General features: G+C 35.9%; 1 protein-coding gene across 1 annotated transcript in view; it reads left to right on the forward strand.

The window, feature by feature from the left end:
• DNAH12 (dynein axonemal heavy chain 12) overlaps nucleotides 1-16282 on the forward strand; it is a 246885-nt gene that overhangs the window by 166925 nt on the left and 63678 nt on the right. The window contains exons 49-57 of the mRNA XM_030810168.1: nucleotides 337-513; nucleotides 2974-3105; nucleotides 5009-5098; nucleotides 6080-6220; nucleotides 8151-8392; nucleotides 9409-9556; nucleotides 9858-10003; nucleotides 13271-13485; nucleotides 14609-14801. Coding sequence (XP_030666028.1) covers nucleotides 337-513; nucleotides 2974-3105; nucleotides 5009-5098; nucleotides 6080-6220; nucleotides 8151-8392; nucleotides 9409-9556; nucleotides 9858-10003; nucleotides 13271-13485; nucleotides 14609-14801 — 1484 coding nt within the window. The remainder of the gene's footprint in view (nucleotides 1-336; nucleotides 514-2973; nucleotides 3106-5008; nucleotides 5099-6079; nucleotides 6221-8150; nucleotides 8393-9408; nucleotides 9557-9857; nucleotides 10004-13270; nucleotides 13486-14608; nucleotides 14802-16282) is intronic.

The following is a 16282-nucleotide window of genomic DNA, read 5'->3' on the forward strand; positions in this document are numbered from 1 at the left end:
CCTGAATGTTTCTGATGTCAAAGGACAATTGAAATATGTAAAATTAGCCTTGAAAATAAGGGTTAATGTTTTGCTACTAGACTTTAGAGACTTTACCCTTTTCCACTGACTGGCTATCTCACTGGGTCCAATGTGGGTTCTGTCTTTTTTGAAGGAATTTGTGAAGCCCATTTCCAAATTAGTTCATATGTATTTGTATTTATCCTCATTTTATTATAGACCCTTCTATCCTTCAAAATGATATGTTAGATTCACTAATTTTCAAATATTCTTTTATCTAGGATTGAGAAAGCAATAGGGTGTTTGAGAAATTGTCTTCATCTTTCACTTTTTTAGGTTATTGAGATAGAGTCTGTACAAGTGGAAGCGAAAAGACAATTTGTGAAATTGGATGAAGAGATAGCCAGTGGGAAAGCTGAAGAAGCCCAAGCTCTGAAAAATGAGTGTGAAAGTGACCTAGCTGAGGCGATTCCAGCCTTGGAAGCAGCTCTGTCTGCACTGGATACACTTAAGGCAAGTGTTCGAATTAGCTACTTTGTGTTTCATCAACCAAGGGAAGCTGTATATGGGTATTTGGCTTACTAGAAGTGGCTGTATTTCAGTGGGTGATATTATATGGTTTTTGTCCAATCAAATGAAACTTGCCTCTTAACAGCTTACCTTTGATATATTGTTGTTTTTATTTTATTTTTATTTTTTGAGACAGAGTCTCACTTTGTTGACCAAGCTGGAGTGCAGTAGTGCAATCATGGGCCACTGCAGCCTCCATCTCCTGGGCTCAAATGATTCTCCTACCTTAGCCTCCTCAGTAGCTAGGATCACAGACACACACCACTATGCCTGGCTAATCTTTGTAAACATTTTTTTTGTAGAGACAGGGTCACCCTCTGTTGCCCAGGTTGGTCTCAAATTCCTGGGCTCAAGCGATCCTCCCACCTTGGCCTCCCAAAGTGCTGGGATTGCAGGCATGAGCTTCCATGCCCGGCCTATTTTTGCTTTTTATATATTATTTATAATTTTCATTCAGGATATTCTAGTGGGAGTGAGACGAATAGACTCCAAGAGGCCAAAGTGGTTCTGTACATGGACCAGCAGGCATATGTTAAGTACAGTGTGGAGCTAGTCTTCTGCAGCCTCCTGGACCTGCATACACAGAAAAACTTAAAGGCCATTTCCAGTACAGCTGTGAGTGGCACCTATCTGTACCACATTATGTTGTACGTAACTTTTTACAGGTCTTTAGGCAAGACCAGAACAACTGCACCAAGCACAGCAGGAGAGATAGCATCTGTTGACTAGGGAGTCAACAGTGTATTCAGGTCCCATTCTTTGCCTTTTTTCCTAATCATTCCTAATCTTTCATGTAACAGGCCTGACAAGACTGTAAATTCAACCTATGGATAATTCAGCATCTCACAAGATCAAACTCTGATTTTTCAGTAGCATCAGCCCTGTACTTATAAGACAAGATTATTTTAGGGCATTTATAGAAATTTCCTAGTGCTGTGAATCAGGAATTTAAAACTATGAGCTTATTATATTCTTTCTTCATGCTCTCAGTACTTTTTTCTTTTCTTTTCTCGTTTTTTGTTTGTTTGTTTGTTTGTTTTTTGAGACAGGGTCTCACTCTGCACCCAGGAGTGCAGCGATGTGATCATAGCTCACCACAACCTGAAACTTTTGGGCTAAAGTAATCCCCCCACCCCCCGCCCCAACTCAGCTTCCTGAGTAGCTGTAACTACAGTCACATGACACCATGCCTGGCTAATTTCTGGCACATTTAAGAGTCACTTATTACCCTGTGATCTTTCTGCATTCTCTCCTTAGAGATTTATTACAGCAGCTACTTAGTTTGACAAAGCCTTGTTTTAAGAGGCACTCCATTCTAGGTGACCATGAGCATTAATTTAAGTAACTTCTCCCTATGTTCCACGAACTTGCAGCACTCCATGCCCTGATACAGGATTCTTGATGCCTTCAAACTCTCACAAATTTAGGTCATTAATATTAGGTTCCCCTTTCATTGAGAGTCTGTTGCTTATACGCTTCCTGATATCAAATGCTGTATTACATGAGTTAAAGTTCAGTTTCAGAGAAGAGAGTTGACTCTATTTAGTATTAGACAAAGATTCTTCAGGGAATTTTATAAATGGATTACAGAATTGTTGGAAGAGGTAAAAGAATCAGATCCCAGGCTGAGCTTCCAGGAATGACTCACAAAGCCACGCTGCAGAAATGGTCTATTAGAGCAGCTGTCACTCTGAGTAGGAAGCCTGCAGAGCTTCCTACACTGACACGTAACCTCCACTATAATCTATATTGTCACAATGGATGTCCCGCACCCTGCCACTCTCCCCATTTATTGTCCGAATTCTAGTGTCACTCAAGTGATCTGGAATCTAATTCTCACCCAGAACTCTAGTTGCATGAAAAACTAAGATATATTGTTGTTAGCTTTACCAGCATTTGCATCTTGCAAGAAATGTCAGAAATATATTGGAGTGGGTAAGTGAATCTATACTATTATAACAATATATACCTTTTTAGAAAATAGGTTTGGAATTGGGACGTACCTCTTCTTCTTCTTCAATACAACTAATATATATAAGCAAATATAGAGTTAAGTCTTTGTCTAAATTAGAATTCTTAACCTAGTTTCCACGTATGGGTGTGGTATGTGATTGTATATGTGAAAAATTATATTTTCTGGTGGATTTATAGCTGCCATTATATTCTCATAGGCATCTATGACTGACCCCTCCCAACATTTGAGAACCATTAGTCTTAATCTGTGCTGAATTCTCTTTTGATAATTATTTCATAACCTAAAGTAAAAAAAAAAAAACAAAAAACTTTGATTTCAAATAAAAAGGGATGCTTTTATTATTCCCCAACATTACTTTAAAATTTTTCATTATTTAAAACTAAACTATTCTGAAGATGTCCTGTTTGTTTTTTGTTTTTTTCTTTTAGCCAGCCGACATTACGATTGTGAAATCGATGAAGAATCCTCCATCTGGTGTTAAACTAGTTATGGCTGCTGTTTGTGTCATGAAAGATATAAAACCAGAAAAAATTTCAGATCCTTCAGGAACTGGGGGCAAGGTAATAACTTGACACAGATTTGAATCATATTCATGAATGTACAGAACTTGTCAGCAGCAACTATTATCAAATGTCAACAGTACCCACATTAGGGAAGAAACATTGTTTTCCAGATATTGTCTGTATATATTCTAGGGTAAAGCTAAGACAATGTAGTGTCAAAAAACGTGGTTCCAGACCAGTCTGGCTAACATGGTGAAACCCCGTCTCAACTAAAAATATATAAATTAGCCAGGTGCGGTAGTGGGCACCTGTCATCCTAGCTACTCAGGAGGCTGAGACAGGAGAATTGCTTGAACCCAGAACTCAGGAGGCAGAGGTTGCAGTGAGCCAAGATTGTGCCACTGCACTCCAGCCTGGGTGACAGAGTGAGACTCCAGCTCAAAAAAAAAAAAAAAATATGGTTCTAGTTGCTTCCATCTCCTTTTCTGTCTATGCAGAATTCTCCATTACCATGGGCTTGGAACTAAATGAACACTGAGGTACCTGTACTTTTCCAGCTAAGATCCTTTCTGGGTATTCCAAAAAATCTGAGTTAAGCAGTATAGCAAAGTTGTTAAAAGCATGTGCCCTGGAGCTAGAATGTCTGTATTCAGAAATCCGGACCCCACTAGCAGTGTGACCCTGGTTAAGGTATTTAACATGTGTGCAATTCCATTAAAAAAAGACAGTACTTATAGTATCTACCTCAAAAAGCTAATAAGAGAATTAGATTAGTTAATACGTATAAAGTTCTTAGGTATAAAGCCTCACAATAAGTGCACAATAAATGTTAGCTGTTATTATTAAAATTATTATTCAAGGGTACATCCCTTAAAAAGGAAGGCATAGTATTCTAAACTGAATTTACGGACTAATTTTCAGGTTTTTTTAATACCTGGGTTTAAATTCCTGAATTAAAGAATTAGATTTTTTTTTTTTTGGCCATTCTGTCCTTCATTGAGATAATAAAGAAAATAAATAGGCTCTTACCTTATTAAGTTATTCTCATTTACACACACACACACACACACACACACACACACACACACCCCTCCCTATCAGGCTTCTGGAAGTAGAAAAAAGAACTTTCAGCTGGTTATTTCAGCTCTTTTGCCAGTATAAGTAGCATGTGCTTTTACCCTATGGTTGGCAGAGCAACATGTACTCTTTGGCCTTCTGCTTTCTCCTTTAATTTCGCTTGGAGAGCCTACATAAGTGAGGAGTTTGTCTTTAAGAAAGAGTTTGCTACTTTTCTTGTTTGAAAGAGTCAAAGAATAAAGGAAAATAAATTTTGAAGTAATAAAAATTTATTTTCTTATAGGAAATTGTGATGGCGTTTATGCAAGTAGCTTAAGTTTTCAAAAGAACTAATCACATTATTTTCCTTTCAGTGTTTACTTTTTTAAACAAATTCAGTCTATAAATGCATTTCCATATTTAAAAATATTTTATGTTTAACATGTTCTTGAGGAAAGTCTTAATTTCCAAGGAGATGTAAGTTGATATTTTGAAAGTATATGATTAAGCTGGGCATGGTGGCTCACGCCTGTAATCCCAGCACTTTGGGAGGCTGAGGCAGGTGGATCACTTGAGGTCAGGAGTTGGAGACCAGCCTGGCCAACATGGTGAAACCCCGTCTCTACTAAAAATACAATAATTAGCCAGGTATGGTGGCAGATGCCTGTAGTCCCAGCTACTCGGGAGGCTGAAATGGGAGAATCGCTTGAACCTGGGAGGCAGTGAGCCAATATTGCACCACAGCACTCCAGCCTGGGCGACAGAGCAAGACTCCATCTCAAAACAAACAGAAAGTATATGATTAGTTTCTCTCGATAATGCCTCTTAAACTTCAAGAAGAAAAATTTTGCATCTAGCATTTTTAGTTGCAAATTTAACAAATTTCCATAAATTTTATTTGTAGATATTAGATTACTGGGGACCTAGCAAAAAACTTCTGGGAGATATGAATTTCTTAAGAGATTTGAAAGAATATGACAAGGACAACATTCCAGTGAGTTGCATTGGGTTTTTTTCTATAAATGTGACTTGGCTAAAATGTTTAAGAATGTTAATATTATGCAATAGTTTACAACACATATAGAAATAGTCCATTCTAGGATTAAGATAATTAATAAAGAGATACTACATTTATTAATGATACTATGAATTTTCATAATGTTTAAAACCATTCCTGTCTCAGATAATTTAAAAGTTATTTAATAAGATACTCTTTTAGTGTATAATTGACTTGAAAGAGTTGTCTAAATGTCTTCTTATGATAAATTAATTATTAAGAAATCTGATATACAAATTTATGTAAGATTTAAAAAGTATAGCATATTATTTTCTATTCAAATTCTTAATGTTTAGTTGTTCTTTTCCATTGTTTCCATTTGTTCTCTCAAATTCTGTCTTTTTTTTTTTTTTTTTTTTTTTTTTTTTGAGACAGAGTCTCACTCTGTCGCCTGGGCTGGAGTGCAGTGGCGGGATCTCGGCTCACTGCAACCTCCACCTCCCGGGTTCAAGCAATTCTCCTGCCTCAGCCTGTTGAGTAGCTGGGATTATTACTCATGGTGGCACCCGTCACTATGCCCAGCTAATTTTTGTACTATTAGTAGAGACAGGGTTTCACCATGTTGGCCAGGCTGGCCTCGAACTCCTGGTCTCAAGTGATCTGCCAGCCTTGGCCTCCCAAAGTGCGGGGATTACAGGTGTGAGCCACTGCACCCGGCCTAAACCTGTAAGTCTTTTAATATTTTTGGAAGAAACACTTTGCCTTAATATCTGTAATACATTTGCATATTTTGCTCACAAATATGATGTATTTCTGCCATAATTATGCTTATTTTTAAATTATCTCAAAATACTTATTTTGGCTTTTAAAGCCAACATTAACTTTTTTATACAAATGTTTTTATTGTATATGTTTTTTTCCATCTGATGATTATGTGATCTATATTGAAATTTTAACATTTAAATCTTTGTTGTATAGGTGACTGTTATGCAGAAGATTCGTAGTGAGTACTTAACAAACCCTGAATTTGATCCCCCTAAGGTTGCTAAAGCTTCTTCTGCAGCTGAGGGTCTGTGTAAGTGGATTATGGCCATGGAAGTGTACGACAGAGTTGCAAAGGTATTTTGAACATTAGCACATCTGTGTTCTACTAAGATATTCCCAGGAATTAAAATCTGTGCTTATATTTACTGGTTAAGAAGTTTCTCAGAGTGACCACAGAGAGAATTTGTCCTGCCGTATTGTATTATCATATATTGATTGCATACCTAGTAGACGAGGAGAATATTTGTGCATAACATAAGCTGGTTGGGGTTGGTGTGGGTGGTAGTGATGCAGGAGCAGGGATGATGAGTAGAATTAGTCAGATTTACTTATAGCTTTAGGACCCAGGACAAAAGGGAATTAAGGTTTGATGAGGCAGAAGCAAAGAAAAATCTAAAACATCAAGGGGAAAGTGCCAGATTAAAAAGTTGATTCAAAGGATCAGAAGTAAGAGGATCCAGTAGAGTTAAGAGGCAGAGCATGGAAAGATCCCCTGAAACAAGAACATGCATTGACATAGAACTTTTTATGGAATACCCACTGGGTCCAAATTTCCGGGAGAGCAGAGAATAGTTAAGAGCATTTTGTAAATTTGGCTAGCAAAGGACCAGGGCAACAAAGGCTTTGCCCTTGCAGCTTGCAGAATTCTACCTAAGGAAGAAAGAAATATAAATAAAAAGGTAGATGAAAATATGGGTAGCTTGTGTTTAAAACAAGCTCAGAAGATAGAATAAATGATCAAGCTGTAATAATTGGGAAGGTCTTCCTAAATGAATATGTACGTGTACCTATAGAGAGGTAGAGACTTTGTTAGTTTCAAAGGAGCAGACCTGAATAAACCTGTTAAAGAAATAAAATTAATTTTATCTAGGATGTCTTTCCATTAAACGTCTTGTCCCTTCACACAGTAGTCTCATGGTAGCTCAGCTAATTTCCACATGTTCCACAGATGTGTAGAATCTTGTGGATCCTTTCTACAAAGCAGAGAAGCCAAGGCACTCAGGCTTTTTCCTGCCTTCCCACTCTATAACTCCACACTGCCATTTTTATTCTGATACAAGCTGCCCCATGTTGATACAGAAGCATGGGGGGGAAATATGCAGCAATGTCTTCTTTGAAGTGAGAAGCAGAAAAGGGAGCTTCCTGCTTTCTGTCTACTTATTTAACACATTTTCTTTCATGATTTCAATGCAGCAGAACGAAAGCAGAGCATTTTGTGTCTGATACACTGCTCTCTCTCTCTTGTCCCTCCTTGCCTTCAGCTTCATTCATGGCAATTTACCAGAAGAGTTAGGTCTATCTTCTTTCTAACAGGCACACACACTCTCTGGTCATCTTCTACATTCTTTGTACCAAGGGCTTAGAGGACGCTTGGTGATCCAGTTGGCCAAACTGCATTCTTGATAGCCTGATGAGTATAACAAAAAAACTTTAGGAAATCCCTTTTCTCTCAGTCAAGTGTGGCTTTTCAAGATTTGTTGAGGAAAATTCAGTTTCGGTAGGGAAACTGAGCATCGAGGTTTTCTTCCTTTTTATTTCCACCATCACAGCGCAAATCCTGGCAAGGCAGATATAAGCCTCAGTCTGACTGGGAAGAAAATCACAAGCTTGGAAAGGAAAGAAAAACACCCAAAACATATTCATGTGCTTAAACAAACACTTATTATTTCATGTTATATGTTTTTCTCTGTTATTTGACAACAGTTAAGTGACACCTACTCATTATTTTGAGACATCTTGTGACATTTTTGCTACATATTTTGACATTTTGTTAGCCCAGTATAAATTACCTATTTTATAGGTAACGATTTGCTAGTCCAGATTTATCTATTTTATAAAATATATAGGTATATTTTACTTTGTATGTAAAAACAAGATTTAAGGCAAAATGTTTATATAATTTATTACAATGCATTTCTAATCCATAATATTTATAAGGGAGGAATTATATAGATATCAGTTTTACATAGTACACATCGTATCTGCATATATTCTTCCCAAAAAGGTAGTGGCTCCTAAGAAAGCTCGCTTATCAGAAGCTCAGAAGTCTTTAGCTGAGACAGTGGAGCTTTTGAATCAGAAGAGAGCAGAGCTGGCAGAAGTAGAACATCATCTGGAAAATTTACAAATGACATTTCTTGAGAAAACAGAGGAAAAGGCTGCTTTAGAAGACCAGGTGGAACTCTGTGCTAAGAAACTTGAAAGAGCCTCACAATTAATTGGAGGACTGGGTGGAGAAAAATCAAGGTCAGATTTCTATTTGTTTTAACAAGATTTAGGAATGTCAGCCTTGAATATGTGACCTTCTTTGGGTATTTATTGTGATTACTGATTTTACAATGGCTGGTTGAGAATGTGGGACATTCTGGAAGACACCTGGCCAGGCTTCTCCAAACAAGGATACCAGTCTTGAGGATGGTGTTTACAAATTGCTTTCACATGGTCTTTTAAAAGAGGCAAACAAGGCAAATGGTAACAATTTTTTAAATCCAAGTGGTGAGTATGTAGTTGTTTGTTGTACAGTTCTTTCCAATTTTATGTATGTTCAAAATTTTTTGTAATGTTTGGAGAGAGTAGTGAATGCATGGTTCATTGGTTAAATTTTATGTTAAGGAAGATATAACTGGCTTGATCTAACAAAGCCAGTAAGCTTTATTCTAATGTATGTACTTGGATTGGACAGCCAGCTATTTCATTTATTCTATTTGTTGAATTAATAGCATGATAAAGTAATAATATGTCTTTGACAAGACTTTGTAGTACAGATTAGTTTTGGAATACACTTTTTTATTGTATGGGTTTCATTAAATGGAAAAAATACCAATCTTAGTATGTCAGCTTCTATACAGCTTAAATATAATTTTTGGTAATGAATTGCAAATGTTCCTGTGTTTTACAGTCTAACAATAAATACTAAAACAAATAGCACAGCCACTAGACCAAATCATCCAAGAGAAAATTATTAGGCAAAATGTTGGAGTTTGGATTTTTTTGTTTTTGTTTTTGCTTTTTCTGAAGGGCCAAGTCCTGTAAGAAATGTCTAATATTCTAATAATGAAAGGAAGATTGTCATTCACATAATATAGATACATGTTATAGCATATAAGAGCTAGAAGGGTTCCAACCTCATTTTACAGATAAGCAGGTGTCCAACATTTTATAGCTTTTTGTTACAGAATTGGACTGGAAGCTCTTGCCCTTTCAATTACTGTCTCACATCATTCTCTGTTGTAAATCTGTTTTGCCTTTGGTTGATGGCACAGATGGGCCCAAGCTGCAGATGACCTTCAGATAACATATGAAAATTTAACTGGCGATGTCTTAGTATCAGCAGGAGTAATAGCTTACCTTGGTGCTTTCACTTCTGGCTTTCGACAAACATGTACAAAAGATTGGAGCATGTTGTGCAAGGTAGCGGTTTTATATTTTATAAGTCTTGTTTTAGAACATCCAAAGTATGTTTTGGGATATTTTGGGGGAAAGGATGATAATAACGACAGAAAAGAAGAAATAACTGAAAACATAGGGTCTTTCTTTTTTTGCTTCTTGTTTCATCAGTAAAATACTTCCACAGTTCAACTTTTAATTTCTTTTCTTTCCGTTCCTTAGAGTTATTAAATAATACCTAGTGACAATTAAACCGATATTTTAATTTAAAAAATATTTTAGTTAACAAGATGAAGAAAAACAGATTTTTGTTTATTTATTACAGAAGAAAAAAATCCCATGTTCAGAGGAGTTCTTGTTGAGTAAAACCCTGGGTGATCCAGTAAAAATCAGAGCTTGGAATATTGCTGGATTACCAACAGATACATTTTCCATAGATAACGGAGTGATTGTTAACAACTCTAGGCGTTGGTAAGAAATATAAACTATTTATTTTTTCCATTGTTTTATTTGGAAGTTTTCAAACATATAGAAAAGTTGAAAGAATTTTATCATAAGCACCACTGTAACTACCACCTCCTAGATTCTGCAATTAACATTTTAGTATTCTCGCTGCTTTATCATGTACCTGTCTTTCCCTCTATCACTCCATCAACCCGTCTTTTAAAATGTATTTCCATGTAAATGGCAGACATAGGTATACTTCCTTCCAGATACTTCAGCATGCATCTCATCAACTAAAGTTCAATATTTGCTTATGTTTTATTCTTTTGAGGTAAAATTTACATACATGAAATACACAAAACCATACCATCCAGTGAATTCTAACAAAGATATATACCAGCGTAACCCAAATATCAAGATACAAAACATGACTACCACCAGGGAAGTCTCCTTATGTTCCTTTCCAGTAAATCCCTACCCTCATCCCACCCCAGGAAATAATGGTTCTGATTATTTCCCACCATAGGTTAGTTTTGTCTAGGTTATTTTTGTGTGGATTACTTCTAGAATTTCATTTAAAGGAATCATAATGTATATGTTATTGGGTAAGGCTTCTTTTGGCATATTTTTTTCTGAGATTTATCCATGTTATTGCATGCATTGGTACTCTGTTTCTATTTCTTGTTGCTGAGTTCCATTTTATGAATATATCACTGTTCATGTATTCTCCTATTGATGGACATCTGGGCTATTTCTTATTTTAACTAGGTATTGCTACCCATCTTCAAGATACTATAACTTGATAATTTATGCAATTTCATGGGTACTTTTTTATTTGCTATCATTGTTAGTCTGATAACTATAAAAACTTTTCAAATGGCCTTTATTGTTATCCTTTTATTTTTATCACTTTGAAAAACCTGGAAAATTACTTTCTTTGAGAAATAGTTTTCTATAATGGTTATATACTGACACTATCATCTAATTTTAAAAGTCTTTTCATAGGACTGTGTCTCAAATATGCTGTAATAGATACTATGGAGCTCTTAGATTTATCAGGTACTAGTCTAAGTGCCCTACATCTTCACAACGTCCTGTGAGTTAGCTATTATTATTATACCATTTTATAGATGAGGAAATTGAAGCCCAGAATGATTTAGTAATTTTAAATTAGTAAAGATAACTTAGCGAATAAGTGATAGAGTCAGAATTTGAATCAAAGCAATCTAACTTTCAAATCCTTGCTCTTAATTACTATGCTGGAGTGAATTGTGGAATAGGATATCACACTCACTGCCTTTAAAACCATAATGGAAATTTCGGTCTTCTTTTAGATGAGATAAATTAAAGATATAAGAAAATCTAACATCCTGAAAGTTTGAGTTATTGTTTGTTTTATATTCATTTCAAATCTTTCTGGAAGCTTCAACACAACTAACTCCTGTTTATATTGACAGTATTGTTTTAACAAAATAAGAATGTATATAATCATATATTGAGTTTGCACTCAAAACTTGAGAGCAAAGATACTTAGGTTGAAACTTCTAAGCAATAAGCGAAATTTAATCTGAAAAAGAATATATTTTAGTTATAAAAAATGTGTTCTGTGGTAGAGCAGGGATCATTCTGTTTAACAGAATATTAGACCCTTGAGTCTGTTATATTAAATAGATTTCTTTCAGAGTATACAAGAATCTCTAATTATTGGATAACCAAGAACGTTTATTTAGGCATTACCAAGGACATTTATTAACATTAGAATGTTAATTTATAGGTGTTGTTAACATTTTGTGAGGGAATGAACACTTACCGTATTTTTTCAATAATAAAGACATGAAAGGAAGAAAATAATGTCTCTTTAAACAGGGGCTTGAAAGGTACTAAAAGCATCTACTAGCCTAATTACTAGGTAACTTCTGTGAGAAAATAACTTTCTTGTTTGCAGAATGCCTTTGCTTTCTTTGCTGTGGTAGGAAAAGTAGATTTTAAGTACCGTCTGGACCTTTTTGTACTTTAAGTAGGATTTCAGCACAATTACAGCCAAGAAAGAAAACATCCAGTTAGCTAGTTTTGTCTTTGGGAAAGAAAGAAACTAAAGAACACAGTTATTTGAGAGTAAATTAAAGAGCTTATTCACAGGGAAAGGGGATTTTAGCCCTAGCCCTAGAAGCTGTTGGAATAGAAACAGAATGAGAAAGCTGAAGTGGCATGGGACAAAAACTTCCTTTTCTGTTATTTATATACATATATATTTATTTAAATATTTATAAATATTAAATATATAATTTATATATAATTATATATAATTAAATAAAATTATATATATATATATTTTTTTTTTTTTTTTAAACAGAGTTTCAATCTTTGTTGCCCAGGCTGGAGTGCAATGGCGTGATCTCAGCTCACTGCAATCTCCACCTCCCAGGTTTAAGCGATTCTCCTGCCTCAGCCTCCCCTGTAGCTGGAATTACAGGCACCCACCACTGCGCTCGGCCAATTTTTGTATTTATTTACTTTTTTTTAGTAGAGACGGGCTTTCACCATGTTGTCCAGGCTGGTCTTGAACTTCTGACATCAGGTGATCCGCCCGCCTTGGCCTCCCAAAGCGCTGGCATTACAGGCCTGAGCCACCGCGCCCGGCCTCTGTGCTGTATTTTTAAAAGAACATTTAAGGTACTGTACTGAATGCAAGAGAAACCTAGGACCATCAGCATCATCCATGAGGAAAAGCACATCATATATTACACATCTGAACCATGAATCATATATTCGTGAATACAGTCTTTACTAACTCAGAAGAAGCTCCTAAATAGATGTCAGATATATACCACCCTAAACTTGGACACAGTTTGTAATTCTACTCATAATCCGAGGAAATCCCTTATATGCTAGTGGATCTCTTGTTTTAAATGTTTATCAAATATTTTATAGTATTATTTTCATATTAACAGATGTCATGTATTAAAATTACCATGAAGACAGCATATTATATTGGGAAGAGCAGAGCTCATAGATTGACAAGGTCCTACTACTTCTAATACTGAACTAGTTTTGGAACCTTGGAACCTTGGGCAGAGTATTTCCTGAGACTGAATTTCTTCATTTGAAAAATAAGAAAACAAAAAAACTCCTTTTCACTTTTTTCTCATAGGACTTTTGTGAAGAGTAATCCTGATAATGTATGTGAAATGCTTTGTATTTGTACAGATTGATGATGATGTTTATTTTTATATAATTTTAAAGAAATCTCAACGTTTATGTCTTCCTCTCAGAATTTTTCTTATTATATTCTAGGCCTTTAATGATTGACCCCCAGGGTCAAGCCAATAAGTGGATCAAAAACTCTGAAAAAGAAAATCAGCTTAGTGTTATTAAGCTATCAGATTCAGACTATATGAGAACACTGGAAAACTGTATTCAGTTGGGAACTCCACTTCTATTAGAAAATGTTGGTGAAGAACTGGATCCATCTTTGGAGCCTTTACTACTTAGACAAACTTTTAAACAAGGTATAAAGCAATTACTATTAATCTGTAGAACTGAAAGATGATTGAATTATCTTGGAGGCATGAAAGAAGCCTACTACATAAATTTAATAATAATGTTAATAATGCAGAACTTCTGGCTCATTGTTATGAGTGAAAGGAAATTTGGAACAAGCTATCAGGAATGAACCTTAGCCAGGTATTCTAAGATAAATACCTTGCCCTCTCTTCATTGCCTTAACCACTGTTACCTAGACTGTCAGAGAACATAAAGAAGTTGAAGCCAGCTTGAAATTCTTTTATCCTGTGACCTTTGACCACAAAAAGTCTATTGTTATGAGTAGTGATGGTGTCAAACTCCTGGCCTCAAGTGATCCTCCTCCCTCAGCCTCCTCCCTCAGCCTCCCAAGTGATCCCTGCTGGGATTACAGGAATTAGCCACCATGAATAGTGATGGTGAATGTGGGCCTGAGTTGAGTTTAGGTAAACATTGTCCACCTAATATCTTTCTGTTTGTAAAAATTTGTCTCTGCCAAGTGCTATTACCTTTAAGAGCTTTAGTCATTTACATATATTTTAGAATCATGATTGAAAATTGATGGAGGAAGAAAGCTCAAAAGAAATCTTGATTTACAAAGCTCTATGACAACCAGAGAAAATGTTCTATATTAACCCAGAAAGAGTCCTGCTGTATAATTGCTTACTTGCTGCTGTGTCTGTGACTTTTGCCACTCCTGTTTTCTATATGTTATTTTTATCATTTTGAGACAGAGTCTTGCTCTGTTGCCCAGGCTGGAGTGTAGTGGTGCAGTCTCAGCTCACTGCCTCCTGGGTTCAAGTGATTCTTGTTCCTTAGCCTCCAAAGTAGCTGGGATTACAGGTGTGTGCCACCATGACATTTTTAGTAGAGATGGGGTTTCACCATGTTGGCCAGGCTGGTGTTGAACTCCTTACCTCCAGTGATCCACCTGCCTTGGCCTCCCAAAGTGTTGGGATTATAGGTGTGAGCCACCGAGCCTGCCCCTGTTTTCTATTTTAAATTACTTTAGGACCATTTATTTGTAACCTAGGCAAGGCCATAGAAGTACATAGCGTGAGGGGCTATGTAACTAGCTCACTTGTTATGCATTTGTTTTCTGAAATATAGGTGGCATTGATTGCATCAGACTTGGTGAGGTCATTATTGAGTATTCCTTTGATTTCAAATTTTATATCACCACAAAACTGAGAAATCCACACTATATGCCAGAGCTGGCTACAAAAGTGTCTTTACTCAATTTCATGATAACTCCAGAAGGACTTGAAGATCAATTACTAGGTATTGTTGTTGCAAAAGAGAGGTATGTATTTTCTTAGATGCTTCTAGATGGTTTAAAAAGGAATATTTGTAGGCCATTAATATTTTTGTTTTGTGAATATTTTAAAACTTTGTCAAATTTTATACTTTGTTACTATAAATAATCACATAATCCTCTAAAATAGCCATCTGTAACAAGTAAGTTATAAGCCAACCATGTTATATTGGGCTTTTAGTATGGGCAGCCGGGTTCAGGTTACCTGCCATTGTTACAGGAAAGGGATCCCAATCCAGACCCCACGAAAGGGTTGTTGGATCTTGTGCAAGAAAGAATTCAGGGCGAGTCCACAGAGTAAAATGAAAGCAAGTTTATTAAGAAAGTAAAGGAATAAAAGAATGGCTACTGTATATATATATACGTATATATATATATGAATGTGTGTGTGTATATATATATATATACACAGGATATTAATAAGAAAATGCTTAGCAAAAGAAGGAAAAAGCAGCACATAAAACTATATCCAGAATAGGTGATATTTTGTTGAAAAAAAGATTGATGTTTATCTACATATATAAAAAGAATTAAAAAAAGATTGGGAAGAAATACGCTTCAATGTTAAAGTAATTATCTCTGAGGTGGTAAGATTATGGGTAGTTTTATTGTTTTCTTTATACTTTATATATGTACTGTTTTTATTTTAAGTTCCAGGGTACACGTGCATGATGTGCAGGTTTGTTACTTAAGTAAACGTGTGCCATGGTGATTTGCTGCACTTATCAACCCATCTCCTAGGTATTAAGTCCAGCATGCATTAGCTATTTTTCCTGATGCTCTCCCTCCTCCTACCCACCCTGAAAGGCCCCAGTGTGTGTTGTTCCCTACCCTGTGTCTATGTGTTCATATTTTTCAGCTCCCACTTATAAGTGAGAACATGCAGTGTTTGGTTTTCTGTTTTTGTGTTAGTTTGCTGACGATAGTGGCTTCCAGCTCCATCCATGTCTCTGCAAAGGACATTATCTTGTTCCTTTTTATGGCTGCATAGTATTCCATGGTGTATATGTACCACATTTTCTTTATCCAGTCTATAGTTAATGGGCACTTAGGTTGTTTCCATGTCTTTGCTATTGTGAATAGTGCTGCAGTGAACATACACATGCATGTACCTTTCTAATAGAAAGATTTCTATTCCTTTGGTATATACCCAGTAATGGGATTGCTGTGTCAAATGGTATATCTGGTTCTAGGTCTTTGAGAAATCACCATACTGTCTTCCACAATGGTTAAACTAATTTACATTCCCACCAACAGTGTAAAAGCATTTCTATTTCTCTGCAGCCTCACCAGCATCTGTTGTTTCTTGATTTTTTAATAGTTGCCATTCTGACTGGCATAAGATGGTATCTCATTGTGGTTTCGATTTACGTTTCTGTAATGATCAGTGATGTTGAGCTTGTTTTCATATGTTTGTTGGCCGCATAAATATCTTCTTTTAAGAAGTGTCTTTGTGTCCTTTGCCCATT

Source organism: Nomascus leucogenys, chromosome 4, assembly GCF_006542625.1.
Source record: "Nomascus leucogenys isolate Asia chromosome 4, Asia_NLE_v1, whole genome shotgun sequence".
Taxonomy (NCBI): Eukaryota; Metazoa; Chordata; class Mammalia; order Primates; family Hylobatidae; genus Nomascus; species Nomascus leucogenys.